General features: G+C 40.6%; 1 protein-coding gene across 1 annotated transcript in view; it reads right to left on the minus strand.

Annotated features, from left to right (window-relative positions):
* The window catches only part of PIGG (phosphatidylinositol glycan anchor biosynthesis class G), a 101,280-nt gene that overhangs the window by 35,829 nt on the left and 45,877 nt on the right, over positions 1-19,574 (minus strand). The window contains exons 11-12 of the mRNA XM_054810491.1: positions 17,432-17,741; positions 5,197-5,360 (exon numbers count right to left, since the gene is read on the minus strand). Of these exons, the coding sequence (XP_054666466.1) occupies positions 5,197-5,360; positions 17,432-17,741 (474 nt within the window). The remainder of the gene's footprint in view (positions 1-5,196; positions 5,361-17,431; positions 17,742-19,574) is intronic.

Consider the following 19,574-nt stretch of genomic DNA (forward strand, 5'->3'; position numbering starts at 1 on the left):
GGAAGAAAAGCCAATAAGCTTGCAGCCTTCTAGTGCTAGGAAACATCCACCAGTTCGCCCTGATAGGTGACTCATTAAACCAATTAAAATGCAGATTCTAATGTGCAAGTAATCTGAAAACTATCACAATGCCTAGCTAAAGACTGGTAATTACACAACACTGTGAGCATCACCCATATGACAATTTTGTTTGGGTAGGAGCTTGAAAACCGAATCCATCTGGAGTGCACTGCACAGTGAGGTCGTCTAAAATAGGTCAGATATCCAACAACATGGCACTTTTCCTGGTCCTAAGGATCCCAAAATCCGAAGTTCTACTTCAGATCAGAGCAATACAGTGGTCACTGTAAAATCTACCCTTTACATGAATAAGGTGCTCCCTGGAATTTATGCAAATCACACAGAGAATATTTAGTTAAGTTTAGGCATCAGTTTAATCAGTACTCCCTGTCTCAAAAATAGTTTCAGGAATTATTGCACAGTTTCCATGGAGACTGAAGCCAAAGAGTTCTTACTATTTCTGTCTGTGAAAATCCCATCACATTTAAGCTGCCAAGTTTCTTAGGAGAGCCTGAAGGACTAAAAGTGGCAGTAATATCCATGTGACTGTCTATCACATGCCACTTAATTATTTTAGAAACATATTTACCTTTCCATATGAGGAAAATATTTTATAGTTCCACGTGTTTCATCAGATGGAAGCAAATTGTTTAAGGAGTTCCAACTACATTTCCACAGCAAATGTACTATTTCAAAAACCTCCTTATTTTCTATTCCATCACACCATATTGGCCTGAAGATACCGGGGCTACATGTATCTAATGAACTTTCACCTCACAAGCAGGCTTTTAACACTATCTCCCGTAACACCCTCACAGGCAAAATGATGCAGTCCAGGATAGGAAAGTGGACAGTGAGATGGACTGAAACTGGCTCAGCTTCCAGGCTCACAGGGTTGTCATCAGCAGCATGAAGTCCACCTGGAGGCCAGTCACTAGTGATCAACCCCAGGGCTTGACACTGGGGCTGATACTGCTTAACATCTTCATTAATGACCCAGACAACAGGGCAGAGTGCCCCCTTGGCAAGTCTGCACACCACACAGAACTGGGAGGAGTGGTTGATACAGTAGATAGGTCTGCTGCTACTCAGAGGCTCTGCAACAAACTGGAGAAGTGGGCTGACAAGAAACTCAAGAAGTTTAACAAAGGGAGATGCCAAATCTTGCACCTGGGGAAGAATAAACCCATGAGCCAGGACAGGCTTGGGGTGGACCATCTGGAAAGCAGCTTGGCAGAGAAGGACATACGTTGTTCCTAGCGGACAAGTTGAACATGAGCAAGCAATGTTCCCTTGATCCAACCCAGGGCTGTAGTGGGAAAAGTAGAGCCATCAGGTTGAGGAAGGTGATCCTTCCTCTCTGCTGAGCAGTGATGAGATCACATCTGGGGTTCTGGATCTAGTTCTGGGCTCCCCAGTACAAGACAGACATGGATGTACTGGAGGAAGTCAGCTGAAAGGTCACAAAGATCACGAAGGGACTGGAGCATCTGACATAAAATGAGACACTGAGAAAGCTGAAGACGTACCCAGACCCTTTTCAGTGGTTCCCAGTGAAAGGATGAAAGGCAATGGACACAAACTGACAGAGAACAAATTCCACTTAAACATCAGAAGACAACTGTTACACTGCGAGTATTGTCACACACTGGAACAGGTTGCCCAAGGAGACCCGGGAGTGCCCATTCCTGGGCATACTCAAAACCAACTGGACATAGCCTTGAGGAACCTGCTCTGGACAAGAGGGTTAGACTCCAGACTCAAGTGTTCTGTGATTTCATAAATGCAAAGTGCAGAGAGAAAGAAGGGTATGCATGTGTACTTGCACCTAGGAAGTGATGCCCTGGTGGAGCTCAGCTTCTAAGAACTCCAGCAAGAAGCTCTGGTAAGCCAACCCAACTGATGCAGCTATAAATTACATGGGCTATGCTAAGTGGCTGGAATAAAAAAACCACAGCTAGCACTGAAGTCACACTTCCCTGCCCAGGTCAACTTCCTCAGATGCAACAGCTCTAAAACAGACTGCAGGATGCCAGGGACTTGGCTAAGAATGGCACTGCTGAGCAGTTTTGGGCACATCCATTCAGCTGAGATGGTACCAAGGTGGGTCATGAATCCTGATGACATCCTGTGGCAATCTAATGAGACCCACTCAGCATACTGCAAAAAAACCAGGGCGGATGGATTCTTTTAGATCTTCCTATCTGTAGGAAGTGGGGAAAGGATCTTTATCATGCACTCAGGACCACATAAAAAAAGGAAAGGGTTTGAATTTCACTGACCAAGGCACATTGCTTATAAAAGTTAATAAGAAGCCTTTGTAAAGAACATTCTAAAGCATACAGCAGTATTTGAAAATGCTCAGTCTCCCATACATTTAAGAAAACACATGAAGCAGCTGACACCTGCCTTCTGCAGTTTCAGCTTGGCTCTAAGTAATAACGACAAAATAATGAGCCAACCATTTGGCCAGCAACAGCAAAACAAAAGAGTAAAATAAAAAGTGTACAGACCAAGTTACGAGCACTATAACGTACCAATTTAAACAAGTCCCAGTAGCTACAGAGATTCCAATCCAGGCTTATTCACTGTTTCGCAGAGGAAACAACCTTACCAGTTGACCCAAATGAACCTTAAAATGGCTACAGACACAGGCTGCTTGATGGAATCTACTTACATAAGTGATGTGGGTATTACAGGTCACAGCTACTCACTTGAGAGCAGTTTAAACCAGCACTGTACCTGGCAACACTACTTAGCTGAGCTTTTAATCTGCAAAAATTCAACCAAGAAAACATCAGAACAACAACCAACACTACTACAGAAGCACATTATTTGAAACAATACTAAACAAGTACAGGTCCTCAAAGATTTTGTTAGAGAAAGTTTTTTATTATTTTGTTAGAAGAGCTTTCAAAAACATGCTATAATTTTCTCTTCATTGTATGTTAGTGTTCATCACAGTCTGCAGTCTAGGGTTTAAACAACATTAAAACTTCAGCTCTTTAAAAACACTACAGCAGCTCTTATTCTCTCCCTCTCCCGCCCCAGACAATGGCACTAAGGTGGTTTACTCCACTCTGCTTGGACTCCAAGCACAAGCAAAAAGCTCCAGTTCCAAAGCACCTACAGTGTAATAATAAAGAATGGAAAGTGGGACTGCTAAAAAAAACAGCATGGGAACATTGATATGACCAGTGAAACTGTCTAGCACTATTTTAAAGAAAGCATGGCAGAAGTATAAAGCAATTGGGAAAAACAGTAGATTGATAGAATCTAATACCTAAGGTCATGGGTCACATATTTACTAGAAGACAAGAGGCAGGGTTTTTTATGTGTACATGGTAACTCTTTAAAAAGAGAGTCAAAAGAATGGAGAAAACTTGAAGAGCTAGGAAGATGTATTGATGGAGAAAAGCAGTAACTAAAGCTAAACTGAGAAGCATTTGAAACAGAGTTAGAACTGAGTTTTGTGTCAAGACACCAAGTAGTAAGGAAAATTCAGGAAAGAGGTTTCTGCGGTTATACAAATCCAGACATCAATAATTACTGTATTCCACATCTGCTACTCCAGAAGCAAAAACCCACCAGAATTAACAGAGAAAAGGCTGGTTTTCAGAGGCATTATACATAAAGACCAGTACTTAGATAGTATCAATCAATATAAGACCAAAGATGACTTCAAGGTAGTTGGCCTCAGAATAAGAGGTAATGTTCTACAGTGAGTCTCAATCTACACTAAGGAGTGCATTACTAGAGTGATACAATGGCCCAGCAGTGGTCTGCATAATTCCGCTGCAATAAAGTAGACGTATCTTTAGACAGCAATATGGCAGACAGGCAAATCAGTGAATAAGGTGAATAATAACTATACTTGTTAAAGGGGCTTGTTAATACAGAGCAACGGACACAATGACTGTGCAGGAATTTAGCCTGTTAGAACAGGTCCTTCCTGGCTCAAAAACCTCCACTGGTCTACACAGCTAGGGATCCCATCTCCTTATGCCTTTGACAAACACACATGTGCCAACACAAGTTCACAGTGTAGGTATAGCCCAAAACAAACAAGTGAAAGGAGAAGAGAGAAGCCAGAAAACAAAAAGCACCAACAGGATGAGACCAGGTGACACACTGTAGATAAAGGAAAGTCAGAGGTTTACAGAGGATGAGAATGCATAAGACAAAGAGTTGTAAGAAACTGAATACTGTCTAAAATCCCACCTGCCAAGCCTGCTGCAACATTTTGTTCTCCATTAAAAAAAATAAAAAGTGTACATTTAAATTCTACATATAACAGAGAAAAGACTCTGGGTTGGTAAGAATTTAGTCACTGTCAAATGTTATTTCTGTGAAAATGTATAAAGTTTTTGCATTTGTGCATTGATATTATATGAGATGGAATTTACAATTCCTCTCCGTATTTTAACATACTGCATCTCGGTTTGAATGCCCTGCATGAGGAGTTAAATGCAATATCAGAGAGTCCAACTGGATTTTACATGCAGACTCATAAGTTATGTATGCACTTTCCAACTATGTCCTCTTAAAATTCCAGATGCACTAATTCATTTTACATTAACCTATCTGCTACACAAGATATCCAGAAGTACAAATATTTTAGCTACAAATGACTGCAATAACCAGTAACATACAATAAAATAAATCTGTTTTATTTATATAATGTTGTATGTCACTATTGCAAACAAGGAGAGACATTCAAAGAACAGCATGTTAGTTAAGTTTCAATTTATTCTATTACTTTAAAAAGTCCTCAGGTGTCCTACTTAATAGGTTCCAAGAAGAATGTTTTTAGGCGGCACATGCTGTTACAACAAAATGTAATAAAATTTTAAGTAATTTAGCACAGCAAACTGAGAACTTATTAAGAAACAAAATTAGTAAAACATACATGTATATTCCCAGTGCAAAACTTCTGCAGAGAAAATGAAACTGGAAGAGTGAGGTGATACAAACTTGTATCAAAAAAAGAGCATGCATTTTCTTAATAGCAAACTAACTTCCAAGGAAAAAAATTATGTAAATAAAACTATTTGTTTGAAAAGGTATACACTACATGGATGGTGCTTATATCTGCAGCACACAGAGGAGCATCACTTTAGTTCCAAACATGATTACCTGCTAACTTCAGAACTCAAGTAGCACAGCAGATGAAGGGCCCAAAGCAAAGGTCCTGAATATGTTGCAAATGCTGTAAGGAAGATAGCTGGTATCTCAACATAGCCTTCTAGTCCCACAAAACCTGCTGAAACATCCACAGTAGCAATGCCATTTGAATTTCCCTGAAAATAGGAATAAAAAAGTAAAGATTCCAATATCGCCAAAGAAACATTTAGAATACATTAGAATAATATTAATTATTGCACCAGTTAAAGACTTACTTTTTAAGCCACTTTACAATACAGTCATATTCTTTATGTGGGAATTTCAATAAAGCATCTTACCAAAGAAGAGCTTCTATTTAGGATTTACAGATTAATGAAGGCATAAACAGCATGATCTTTTGGTTGTCTTATTTTGTCTGCAAATTTACATGCCTGTTGTTTAATAAATTACATCCAAAAAACCAGTTTAAAGCAAGCAGCTACACTTGTTGATTTCAGTCACAGTAATGAAAAAAATGCAGTTTTCAGCACACATGGTTCACACCCAAGATTTTAAGCCTGTTGCTTAAAATTACACCAGGAAATAAATCTTTCTTGCCCTTTGAGCCAGCAGGGCTCTAATTTAGAGCTGTAGTGGAACTTCACACCATCCACCTGCCTGCCCCATGACACAAGTTGCTACAGGTAACCAGATTAAGACAGGCAAATTCAGAGAGGTTTCTGCTTCCCAAGTCTCTATATCACAATAGATTGCATTGAAATAGATGAAAAGTCAGTCTAGATAGCCTGAAACATCAATAAAAGGCATTTAAAATGTAGATAGAGAAAAACACACCAAACATACAGCAATGAAACTATCAAAATCTGACCAGGACTTGCATGATTTACCTAGTTTTCTTTTTCAGTGAGTAAGACCACTAAATAACAAGGGATAATATAAAACTGAAGGAAGTATTTTCCACTGACAATGCTCGAGTATTTAACTTCACTCAAATACCTAAAGCAACAAACACAGCCCATGATTAAGGCAGAATATTTCTTAGCTTAGCAGGTCACAGATCGGTTTCCTCAGACTAACGCTAAAGCTCTTGGATATTCTTACCATACCCGGAGAAGCTGTTCGGTTTCTACAGCACCAGTATTCTAACAGCTATCAATCTCTCTTTTCCCCCCTACAGAATCCCAGAACAACCCAAATATTAGAGCTGTGTCACCACTGGTAGCCTCAGACCCAGTCCCAGCAGAGCACATGAGGAGTGGTGGCTCCCCCTTTCCCTCCAACCTGATCTCCTTTCACCTTAGTGACTGCAGTCTTCTTAAACTGCAAGTTACCCCAGTGAGAAAGTGCTATTGTCAAATACATACCTGGGTTGCCCACGAAATCCAGAGCACACAGGGTGTATTGGGTTTGCGCGGCAAGGTTTTGGTAGTGGCAGAGGCTACAGGGGTGGCTTCTGTGAAAAGCTGCTAGAAGCTTGCCCCATATCCAATAAAGCCAATGCCAGACAGCTCCAAGACGGAGCTGCTGCTGGACCAAGGCTGAGCCCATTAGCAATGGTGGTAGCACCTCTGGGATAACATAGTTAAGAAGGGGGGGAAAAAAACACCAGGGGCAATTGCAGCCAGACAGAGGAGTGAGAAAATGTGAGAGGAACAACTCTGCAGACACCAAGGTCAGTGCAGAAGGAGGGGCAGGAGGTGCTCCAGGCACTGGAGCAGAGATTCCCCTGCGGCCCATGGAGAAGACCATGGTGAGGCAGGCTGTCCCCCTGCAGCCCATGGAGGTCCATGGTGGAGCAGATATCCACCTGCAGCCCATGGAGGACCCCATGCCAGAGCAGGTGGGTACACCTGAAGGAGGCTGTGACCCTGTGGGAAGCCCATGCTGGCAGGACCTGTGGCCCTGTGGAGAGAGGAGCCCATGCCAGAGCCGGCTTGCTGGCAGGACTTGTGACCCCGTGGGGGACCCACACTGGAGCAGTTCATGAAGAACTGCAGGCCACGGGAAGGACTCACGTTGGAGATGTTGGTGGAGGACTGTGTCCTGTGGGAGGGACCCCAGGCTGGAGCAGGACAAGAGTGTGAGGAGTCCTCCCCCTGAGGAGGAAGGAGCAGCAGAGACAACATGTGATGAACTGACCGTAACCCTCATTCCCTGTCCCCCTGTGCCGCTGCAGGGGAGGAGGTAGAGAAATGGGGAGTGAAGCTGAGCCCAGGAAGAAGGGAGGGGTGGGGGTTAGCGATTTTCACATTTAGTTCTTATTTCTTATCATCCTACTCTGATTTGATTGGTAATAAATGAAATTAATTTTCCCCAAGTCGAGTCTGTTTTGCCTGTGACAGTAATTGGTGAATAATCTCTCCCTGTCCTTATCTCGACCCACGAGCCTTTAATTATATTTTCGCTATTTTCTCTCCCCTGTGCAGCTGAGGAGGGCAGTGATAGGGCAGCTTTGGGGGGCACCTGGCCTCCAGCCAAGGTCAAACCACCATCACGAAAAATAGGTAACTTTTTCAGGTACATCAGTAACTAGGCACCAGGGACAGCAAAAACGCTGTTCCTGAAACAGCTCCATGTTGACAGAACCATCCAGAGCTCATTATCAGTAGTCACTGAATATGTCAGTGAATCCTACCAAGATATCCCTAGAACGTAAGGGGAGCCTGAAGCTGTAAAAGGGCAATAAGGTGTGGATTTTACTGAGACATCATACAGCAGAAAAAAATCTTGATTTATGACTGTCAGTCTTCCTCATTTTGACCTTCTCCATTCACCACTGTAGTAATTTATTGTTACGCTGCACCAGTGTTATTATTGTTATGCATTTAGCGTAATGTTCAGCAATGACAGGAGCCAAGCAAAGAATAACTAATGATGAGCAGCTAAAGAAAAAGCATATCTGTGCCCTAGAACCTTGAAGATGAGACTGGAAAAGCAAGCTGTAAAAAAAGGTTCCTCCTCAGGTTTGAGGGGTACAGACTGAGGACATGGCAACAGCAGAAAGGTCAGGTGCAGCACTGTGGGAGCAGGGCAGGGTGCTGCTTCTCAACAAGCAGAGGTTTGACAGGGACCAATAGGGAGAGAACCTGCTCTCTTTTCCCCCAATTTCTGTCCACAGCAACAGGTCTCTTACCCACACATCTACTTATTTTTTCTCCCCTCCTTCTCCTCTGTATGATGCGTGCAGAATAGAAAAGCTAAGGCATCATGCAATCCTGCTCATCTCATGAAGAGCTGAAAAGTCTCTCTCACACTTTTTGCTCCACTTTCACATACACATGGTTGATCCTTGGCATCTCAGGGCAACTCCACATCCCACTGCGTGTGAGAAGGAGCAAGAATAAATGCACTGGTCATGCGCAACAGGGCAAAAAGATGTACTCTCCTCTGGAAGACTGTGAGGGCAGAGGAAAGAACCAGGAAGAAGGAACAGCGCTTTCCACCAACTCCCTCTGGTTCCTTTCACATGGGGCTCACTCCAGCTATCTTTGACTTTGTTTAAAGTGATGTAGCTGTTGAACGAGGAGAGCAAGGATGCACGCACTTGGATCCACACACGTACAACTCCAACCACACTGGATGTGAAGTATCCAAACACCCCACCTTCACCAAGAACCTGCTGAGCCTCATGGATGGCTCCACAGCTACTATTGGAAGAGCCCTGTTGAGCAGCAAGAAGCATTTTTTCTTCATGTTAGCTATCTTTTTCCAAGACTAATTCATATATTTGAACTGAATTTTTGTAGCTTATAACTTCTAATACTCCACACAATACATAAATAACTGACAATTCAGAGTGTCTACTTTTATTTTAAGTATCACTCAAGTATTTCAAACAGTGCAATAGCTTATTATGGTAAGGGCAGAAAGTGACAGGAGGCACTATTGCATAAAAACATTCCATTATAATCCGTCACAATTTAGCACAATGAAGCACAAATATAAAAACACTGGCTAGATAAACTACTCAGCACATTTGTTACAGCAACAGAGGAGAATCCTTCCACAGGCAGTAATGAAAACAATCTTAAACTCTCTTCGAAGCTGCAATGATTTTTCTGCAAACTTTTCGGATACCACATCACTCACTGAATTTGTGCTATTACCTGCAGTATCTCAACGACTCTCACTTAATTGAGAAGTGCAGAGGTGTGAGACAAAACTGACATGCTTCTGGCTTGTTTAATGACTGATTTAATACAGCAGACTGGTACTACACTTCCACTGGGTCCTTCACATAATTGTGTGCCTTCCTAGTAACTGGAATTCTCTAAACAAGCATAGAATGAGGAATTTATTTTAATTATTTGAAGCAAATAATTTAAGGTGAAAAAATTAAGTAATTGGAAAAGGTTGGCCAGAAGGGTTCTTCTGTCTCAAACCCAGGAGGTTTCAAGGCCCTGAACAACCTGGTCTGACCTCACAGCTGACACTGCTTTGAGAATGGGTTTGAACTGTGGGCCTTCTGAAGTTCTCTCCAATTTAAATTATCCCACAATGCTTTCAAATCATAACAAAAGAAAGCTATAATCCACTTTAAAATGTCACTCAGTCCATCTCTCTACCTAAAGACAAGATGAATTAGATATAAATGATTCTGAAAATATACAATCCTATTTTGTCCTCCTCCAGTCATAAAAAATACCAGAAAGTATAAAGAAGTCCTAAAGGTTTTGAGATCGTATTTTATTTCTCCTCTTCTGCAGATGTACTGCTCTAAGGATGGGAACAAAAAACCACAAGACAAATAAATACATGGAATTTTTGTTCATTTATGAGCTTTTATCCAAAGTAAATAAAATATTTTAAGAAATATTTACAGCAACATAAATTTTTAGGAGCTGCTATAGTTAAGAGAAACAACCAAGGTATTTATTTCTATTCTCACTGCAATTGAAGGACCAGTAGCAATAATAAAGATATAATATACTTCTGGGAAGTAACTATGAGATGTGGACAACTCAGAGATTAGGAGAAAACAATCAATCATTCAAGCTTGTTGAAAATTTCATCAAGAGGTTCTCAAGCTTGCAGTAAAATCCTGACAAATAAGTAGTATTCTGACTAAATGTATTAATTCCATATCTGTTTGACAATACTGGAGTATTTTTAACTTTGCTTGTCTTCATCGATTTACACAAAGCAATAAATAAAGCGAAGATCCTAACTACTAAAACAAGACTAAAAAATGAAGTGGTTTTACCCAGCTCCATATAAATAACACAGGACTTTATCCAGCTACCCTCTGAAAACCTCCAAGCATGAAGAATGCACAACCTGTGTGAGCAACCTTCTCCACTGCTTACTATTCACAAAAATCTTGCTAAAGGGTTGTAAAAACCAAGTTAATTGTGTACTCTTCCCATGTAGGCTACAACTGTTTAATAAATTTGCCTTTTGAATTCACATTGTCAGAGAGCAGCAAGGACTAATTGGTTCTGGATGGGAAGGTAAGCTGGGAAATGAACGTGAAAACAAGGGAGGTGAGCCCAGTAGGTCAGGAGGACTGGGAGTGCTCAGCTGCACGTCCAGGTCAGGAGTGGATCCAGACACAGCGATCAGGGCCAGACGCAGTCCAGGGACCACACAGCAAGTCTGTAGTGACAAGGCAGGTCCAAGATTAGGCCAGGAAACCCAGACAGCAGGTCCAGGTCCAGATCAAGACCAAGAAGGTAAGAAGACAGGCACAGACATGCCTGCTTATGTAGCTGTGACATAGCACAGGCAGTAAAGCATCAGATTAAAAGCAGCTCCCAAAGGAAAGGAGTGCCAGGCCCTTCCTTCAAGCTTTTCTCCCAACAGCTCCTCTCAGTGAAGATGACCTTGAACTGCGCTAAACTAAGGCATTTGTGCTCAAGGCATTTGTTTTTAACCTGTACTTAATTTGTTGTTTGAGGTTTTTTCTACTTCTACTTAAGATTAAAATACTAGCTTCCACACTCAGGCACTTAAATTTTTCCCTCACTTTCATCAACTATACTAACTGATTAATGAAAAACAGTATCTGTTCTATGAACCTTGTTTACTCTGTACACTTAGGTTTTTCACAGCTATACTTCCATAAAGTCTTTAAGGATGCTACAGTCTTTTTTTCGAAAGAACCTTGCCTCATTCATTAAATATGCTACCCTGAACAAGGCTATTTTTACCCACTGTCATATTCAAAAGACCATCACTTACATTCCACACTTAATGAGAGAGAGTTACTGCTTTTGTCATTATGTACCCACTTGCCTACCAAGATTTAATAAAGGCTGAGCAACACAGGGAAGAAGTCTCATTCTCCTCATAATCACACCAAGGCGTGTGTAAAAAGTAGTTCTCCAAATCTCTCTCCTATTTCCAGATGGAAGGGGTTTATATTTAGTTTATATTTCTCTTCTCCTGCCTCATTTAGCTAGCACAGTTTAAATTTAGTATCCAATCTGATCTACATCAACAACAAATTTCAGTGTTTTTCAATTTCTGTATTTCAACCATAAACCTGCTATCATTTTTGTATGCCACATTAGATCTTTATGCTTGTCTGGAAATTAAAAACCTATCACCACTCTGAACACAGTCAGTTTAATAGTTCACAAACTTGAAGAAAAAGTCAGGGAAGACATTTAAATCTATGCCAGCATTGCATATCATGCCTAATAATACAGTTGTGCTTCCTTCACATCTCTCCCCTATGCATTCAAGCATAGACTTTGCTCACTCCAGAGGTAGTAAACGAATCACCAGCTGGTACCAAGGCAAGCTGAACAGAGGTCAATACTGAAGTTACTCAATGGATTTCTCCAGCAGAAACAGCCCAGTTGTACTTCCTTAATGTTTATTCAGTATTTGAGAACAAATGATACATACTCTGCCTGAAATACAACCCTTTTCTAAGTCAGTCAAAATGTAAGACCTCAGCGTTGATGGTGATGGCCAAGACAGGTAGTTGCTAAATCTGAGACAACTGCAGTTTACTCAGTAAGAATTGCGTATCTTCACTGGAAGGCATAGAAGTAAGGAGGAGATCTGAAAACTGTCACCAAGCAAAGACTTTCCTGTTTTTCCCACAAATAAAGCAAAAAGATTAAATGGTTTATTCAAACAATTAAAATCTGTTACTAAACCAGAAAGCTACATCATGAAAAGTATGGGTACTTTCAGAGTTCCATCTTTTATCACTCAGGTAAGGAAGAGCTGGAAAGTATACACAACCACCCAAAAATCATCTACGGCTTCTACTGAGGTCACTCATCTATGATACTGTTTGGGAGGGGGGTGTCCTTGTGCAGGGGTGGGGGCTAGATCTTTTTCAAATCAGTTATACAAAATGGCATAGAAATTGGTGAGTGTTCATCTGTTGTGTATCTGGTGTGGATCCTGCATCTATACTTCGGTGACTGCCAGTTAATTAAATGCCATTAATATAAGATTGCCAGTTAATTATGTGTCACTAATAAATCAATAAAACACTTCAATCCTAATATTAAGCTACACAAACTGAGCAGTTTTTTTCCTTGCAGGTCATTCATGCTCTAGACTCTGAACTCAAAGGAAATGGAAGACACTTAAATATATTAAATAATAAAAATATTTAAAAAAATAGTTAATGAAGAAGTAGGTTTTATAGGTTGTCAGGTTTTTAATTTTCCCCAGCAGTGCAGATCAGAATGCTACATACTGAGCAAACCTACATACGAAGAGCATGAAATTAAACATAATTTCTGGAAGAAGTTTCTTCCATCCTTGGATCTAGAGTCCCAGACAGGAAAACCTATTCTCAGAACAAATTGGGAGAAATTTACCAATTCAAAAGAGATCATTAATTTGTAGCCTCTGTAATTTTATGAGCTACTGGCTTGACCATTCTACCTTTCTACACTAACATTTTGCACATCAGATAATTGCTTTCAATTGTGAATGGCAAAAAAAAAACCCCCTCTTAGCCTTGTATGATTCAATTTGTTCCTTTCCATACCTGCAGAACAGTTCTTTCATCAGAGAATAAAAGAACAAAGCTAACATTTGAAGAGTGGTATTTTGGTCAAACTCTTAATCTCCATCCTAGAAAGGGCATCTAATGCAAATGTACTTACAGCATTTTTAAAAGAGAACTGAAAACTTGTTCTCTAAGTAGTGGGGGGTGGAGGAAAATTCCATCTGTCTTGACTCTTAAAAGCAATTTTTCCCTTAGCAGAATTGATTTCTCTATTTTTGAAACATCTCTAGGATCTTTTGAAAATAGAAAAAAATAGAGAAATAGAAAAAAATAGAGAAATAGGCTACAATCAAAACTGTTCCTTCTAAAGTCCTTCCTGTTGTATTACAACTCAGGGGGGCTGGAAGTAGATGATCTTTAAGGTCCCTTCCGACCCAAACCATTCTATGATTCTATGATGATTCTACGCTGAATAGACACACACCTTGGTTTTCCAGGTAGGCAGCCAAAAAAAATCTGCAGAAGATGGTAGGCAAGTTCTTCAGAAATAGATACATTTTTTTAAAGGGCCCTGTACTAAAGAGAGTAAGAATTTGTCAAAATTTTTGCTAAGCCATTGCTAAATTCTGAAGAATCTCTTCGTATTGGGTTTGCGTGGCAAGGTTTTGGTAGCAGCAGGGGCTACAGGGGTGGCTTCTGTGAGAAGCTGCTAGAAGCTTCCCCCATGTCCAATAGAGGCAATGCCAGATGGCTCCAAGACAGACCTGCCGCTGGCCAAGTCCAAGCCCACCAGCAACGGCGGTCGTGCCTCTGGGTACTAAGGGGAAAAGAAGCGGGGTGGCAGGGAAGGGGGTGTGTGTGGGGTGGAACAGTGGTTTTTGCAGCCAGAGAGATGAGTGAGAAGATGTGAGAAAAACAACTCTGCAGACACCAAGGTCAGTGAAGAAGGAGGGGCAGGAGGTGCTCCAGGCACTGGAGCAGAGATTCCCCTGCGGCCCATGGAGAAGACCGTGGTAGAGCAGATATCCACCTGCAGCCCGTGCAGGACCCCATGCCAGAGCAGGTGGGTACACCTGAAGGAGGCTGTGACCCCGTGGGAAGCCCATGCTGGAGCAGGCCACAGGCAGGACCTGTAGCCCCATGGAGAGAGGAGCCCACACCAGGGCAGGTTTGCTGGCAGGACTTGTGACCCCGTGGGGGACCCACACTGGAGCAGTTCATGAAGAACTGCAGGCCACGGGAAGGACTCACGTTGGAGATGTTGGTGGAGGACTGTGTCCTGTGGAAGGGACCCCAGGCTGAAGCAGGGCAAGAGTGTGAGGAGTCCTCCCCCTGAGGAGGAAGGAGCAGCAGAGACAACATGTGATGAACTGACCGTAACCCTCATTCCCTGTCCCCCTGTGCCGCTGCAGGGGAGGAGGTAGAGAAATGGGGAGTGAAGCTGAGCCCAGGAAGAAGGGAGGGGTGGGAGGAAGTGTTTTAAGATCTGGTTTTATTTCTCATTACTCTGTTGTGCTTAGTAATAAATTAATTTGTTTCTAAGTTGAGTCTGTTTTGCCCCTGACAGTAACTGGGCAACGATCTCTCCCTGCCCTTATCTCAACCCACGAGCCTTTCTTTATATTTTCTCTCCCCTGTCCGGTCAAGGAGGGGGAGTGATAGAGCGGCTTTGATGGGCACCTGGCCTCCAGCCCTGGTCAACCCACCACACTCTTCAAAGCTGGAGTTCACAGACATGTGATGGGACACAAAAAGGCAGCTCCTTCTCTCGATCTGCTCTATTTTGTATCTCGGACTTAATAGTAAACCAGCATGGGAAATAACACGGAGGGGGAAAAGCTTTGGTCTGCTTCTACCAGAAGTTTTAATAAGTACCTATCACCCTTCATTTTTCAGATCTTAGAGTGACAGGAGATGCACAAAGACCAATCAAGCAATCTGGCTCTCAACAAAGCAATGGAGAGTTTCTCCTTTCTGAGCTTTGGATGCTGTGATTCAACAACTTGTCTATAGGCAGGAGACTCCCTTGTCAGAGCTAATTTTTAACATATCCTCAAGTTTGCTGAAATCTGTATCATGCTGAAAGTTATTGTTTCCAAAGGAAACATATCAAGAAGAAATGTCAAAATTGCCTGTGGGGTGACGGGGCCTGGGTGAATGGCCTGAAAATGCAGGATATCCAATAGCACAATGTGCAGCCAATTAAAATGGAAATCACTTCTTCCATTCTTTAAACCCAAAACCCTCTTCAATTGCAAGGGTAGTTCAAAGTGCAAAAAATTAGTCATTAAAATGAAAAAGAAAAATTTTAAAGCATATTTCTATCTTCCACTAACACCAGTATAAAGCCACTAAAAAACCCTGACAGGTGCTATCAGATCTAACTTACCTTTTACTGGTCTTGAATAGATTTTTATTGGTATGGAAGAAACCTTTGACATAGCATAGTCAAACTGAAAGAGGTATCATGCTCCTGATAGCCTCTGATAGCTTATTTCTGAAGCAACAGAACACGTTTTCTGAAGTTCATGGAAATTCTTCCAGAAAAGTTATTCCCAAACGTTTGTAGCATTCACATCAGAGAAGACACAAAATTTAACTTACTCAATTACACTTCCACAGCAAATGTATTATTTTAGAAAGTCCTTACTTTCTATTCCATCACACCAGATTGGCCTAAAGATACCGGGGCTACATGTATCTAATGCACTTTCAACTCACAAGGAGGCTTTTAACACCATCTCCCGTAACACCTCACAGGCAAACTGATGCAGTCCAGACTAGCAAAGTGGACTGTGAGGTAGACTGAAAACTGGCTCAGCTACTGGGCTCATGGAGTTGTGATCAGGAAGTTCTGTTTAAACATCAGAAAAAGCTTTTTTACTGGCTAGGGTGGTCAAGCACTCGGACTGACTGCCCAGAGAGGCTGCAGAGCCTTCATGCTTGCAGGTATTTAAAATCAGACTAGACACAGTCCAGACCAACCTGATCTGGTTGACCTACCACTGGATGGGGAGGAGGTTAGACTGAATGATCTCCAGAGGCACGTTCCAGCCTCAAATCTTCTGTGCTTTGGTGGTTCTGCAAAATTCTCAGCCATCTTTACCAAGAATTCATCATCACTGAAAATGGGTGCTTTATGAAAACATTCAAATCATTCTTTATTAGTCCCTTTTCCATAACTAGAATTTTCTTGCCAGCTTACCCACCATTAAATTTCCAGCAGCTGCTTTTGTTTGGTGCCTCTGTACTGAGAGGGCCCTGTCTTCAGCCTCTTGCCAACCCCACAAAGGGCTGCTCTCGGAGGGCCATAATCAGAGCTGACTGTCTGAACAATAACATTCAAGACATGCAAAAGCCATTCAACCAAGAAATGTTATGTCCTCTGAGCAGGAAAACTGGGTAGGAAAGGATGAATTATGATGGTCTTATCCCCATCATCAATGCCCTATCCCTGACTTGTAGTCTCAGAGCAAAGTCAAGCCAACCCTTAGTCAGTACTAACAGGATCAGAAACACATTAGGAAGCGCCCTAAGTTTGACCACAGTTTTAACATCCTCTGCCATGCCTCAAAAGTAAAGCCAACGCAGACCTCACCTTGAAATTTTGCAACGCATCAAGAAGCCTCTCCTCCTAAACCAGAAACAACCTGATTCCCAACTTAACAAATGCCCTCTTAAGACAGTCTGCTACACTAAGTTTCCAACATTATTAGAAGTGGAAAGAACCTCTCCAGCTTCAATGCTAAGGAAAGTTTTTGTGGAATTCCAACCTTATTTGCAATGCAGAGAACTATGTTATTGAAATTAGTAAGGCTCCTCAGGAAAGAAGATACCATTCGATATAATAAGAATGGTAATTAGTTCTGATTCTCAGAAGAGATATTAACTTGTCACAGAACTTCCCTTCAGTCTTAAACTGTATGTAGACCTATTGTGATTCTACCAAAGGTTTTGTAAGCCTCAAGAATCAGGGACAAAAAGCCTTTTATTGGTACTAATCAACTGAGCTGAAATTTTTAAATTTGTCATCACCAGAACAGTACTTAGGAGGCCCAGTAACAGACCAAAGTCACCCCTGGTATAGGTATCCCATATATTTAGCATTTTCGGAAATCTCTTTTGCAGATAAGTTATCAAGGTATGCCTCTTTCCCTGATTCTGAAAACAAAACATTAATAATACAGTTAGAAACTAAACCCTTCTGAGAACTCAGTAAACTCTTCCTCTCTGAGATTTAGTTGGCATTTTACTCATAATGGACAATATTTCTTGCAAAAACTATTCCCCCTCCCACCTCTGTAGCAGGAAGAGTATTCAGCTTACCTGAAAATAGAAGAAAGCTTGGCCAAACCAGTAGTGCATGATAGTGATCTGTGCTGCATCAAATTTCAAAGGTCTCCAGATATATTTTGTCATCATTGTCTGAATCAGCAGACAAAACACCAAGACTGGTAAATTGTGAGGTCTAAATAGAAGGGCTGCTAGTAGTACCAATCCACTATACACCTCCCATAATCCTGTACTCTTCATGTGGGAGTCTGTAGAAATAACCTGTGACTTTAGTAAATCTTTAGTGCCAGTGAAGACTATGCCAAGAACAAAGACATAAACAAAACGAGCTTCAGTAATCCCCCTAAAGAGGAAATTAGAAAAAAAAAAAAAAGGTAATAATAATTAATAAATAAATAAAACAGAAAGATGAGCTACTTACTAGTATCTGTTTCACAGATCAAAAAGTTCTTTCAAGAGAGGTGCAAGGCCAAACAGGTTAAATTCTAAGGCTAGCAGTGGCCAATCTCATGAGAGAGCTTTCTCAAATACAAAAACTCTAAAAATAGTTCATACTTAAATTACAACACCTCCAAATCAACTTTAGCAAAGAAAACAGTTTGTGCTAAAAACTAATCCAAAATACAAAAATAAAATTCTATGTCAATTAATGTAACCAAAATAAATGTACATTATCACTCTTCAAAGTCTAGATCCACAAATAGAGTTATATAAATATGCCATTTATATAGCATAATGAATTCCCCCAAAAACACTCCTTAGAGTGATATAGAAACTTTATTTCAGGAATTAAATTTACTTTAAAATTAGTATTCCCTTTAAGGTGATCAGTGATTTTTTACAACTCATTCACACAAACATATATTTCTTTTTAGCCAACCCAAAAGACAGTGATAGTATTGGAAGATCCTTGTTTCAGTCTGAAATTTCTGCATACTTCAGACATTTTCTCACCTTACACAGCTGCACAGATATACAGATATGCTGGTTTATACCAGCAGGTTTTTTCCTGGTAACTACACATTTTTCAAATCCCTAAGTAATCCCATTACAAAAAAATGAATGTTTTAAGTAGAAAGTGTAATTACCATCTACTGCTGTGTTCATTACACCTATGAATTCGTTGGCCTTTTCAAATCCAGTGAAAGCTGGCTTCTGCAGAAAGCACAGCATCTTGTCCAAAAAGCTGACAAGGACCTTAAAAACTGTGACCTGCTATTCAAGAAGTGCAAGGCCCAAGGAACAAAGAAAGTGAAAGCAGATATCCATCAGAAAGCAGTGATATGTGTACTGGGCAAAAAAAGGCCACAAATCATGTTAATGTACGATAATCCATAATAATAATCCAATGAACTCACCAAATGAGTGTATTAAAAATTTTGTGGTTATAAATCTTATTTTTTCATTGCAAAAGATAAAAATACACACATCTACACACTTTATCCATAATTTAATATACATTATCCTTAGGGATTATCAGTCCCTTTATACATGAGTGGTGAACAAACATAGTTTCCTACAAAGTTACTATAATTCACTTACAAGTGATGATTCTTGAGTCATTTGGACTTAATAATATATGGAGGATTAGACTGTGACACTGAAAATAATAAAAGCATACTTACACTTGGTGTAACTAGTGCAACTAGCTGACCACAGAAAACACCACTAGTCAAAATTTCTAAAAATAAATTTCTCCTTTTAAATGTACATATTTTTTCTGGTTTTGGAAGGTCACTTTCCTTCTCAAACAATTACTAACAAATAAGCTTGAATTCAATCTTTCTTTTCCACATGCAGGACAAAGAACCAAAAAGCAAGACAACAAATAATAAGAAACAGTATTTACATGTTCAGTTTTCTTTTTGCACCCACAGAACCAAGAAAAAAAAGACAAAACCACCACATGATAGTGATATGGTCTTCCTAACCATGAATACAGTGCTCTGTTCTGTGGTTTAACTTTCAAAGGTTCAAACTCATACCTAATAGTCTATGCAAAGAGGCGTTACTATTTTATTTCCTTAAATTGCAAGCCTTTGTAAATCCCTGTAAGGCCCATTGGCTTTTTCCTTTATGGAAAAAAACAAAACAAAACAAAACAAAAACCCAGCAGTAAAGTTTAGAGAGTTCCTGTGTTTTTGGCTAATGCAGAAATTCAGTGTCCTATTTCAGT

This window comes from Grus americana, chromosome Z (assembly GCF_028858705.1).
Source record: "Grus americana isolate bGruAme1 chromosome Z, bGruAme1.mat, whole genome shotgun sequence".
NCBI lineage: Eukaryota > Metazoa > Chordata > Aves > Gruiformes > Gruidae > Grus > Grus americana.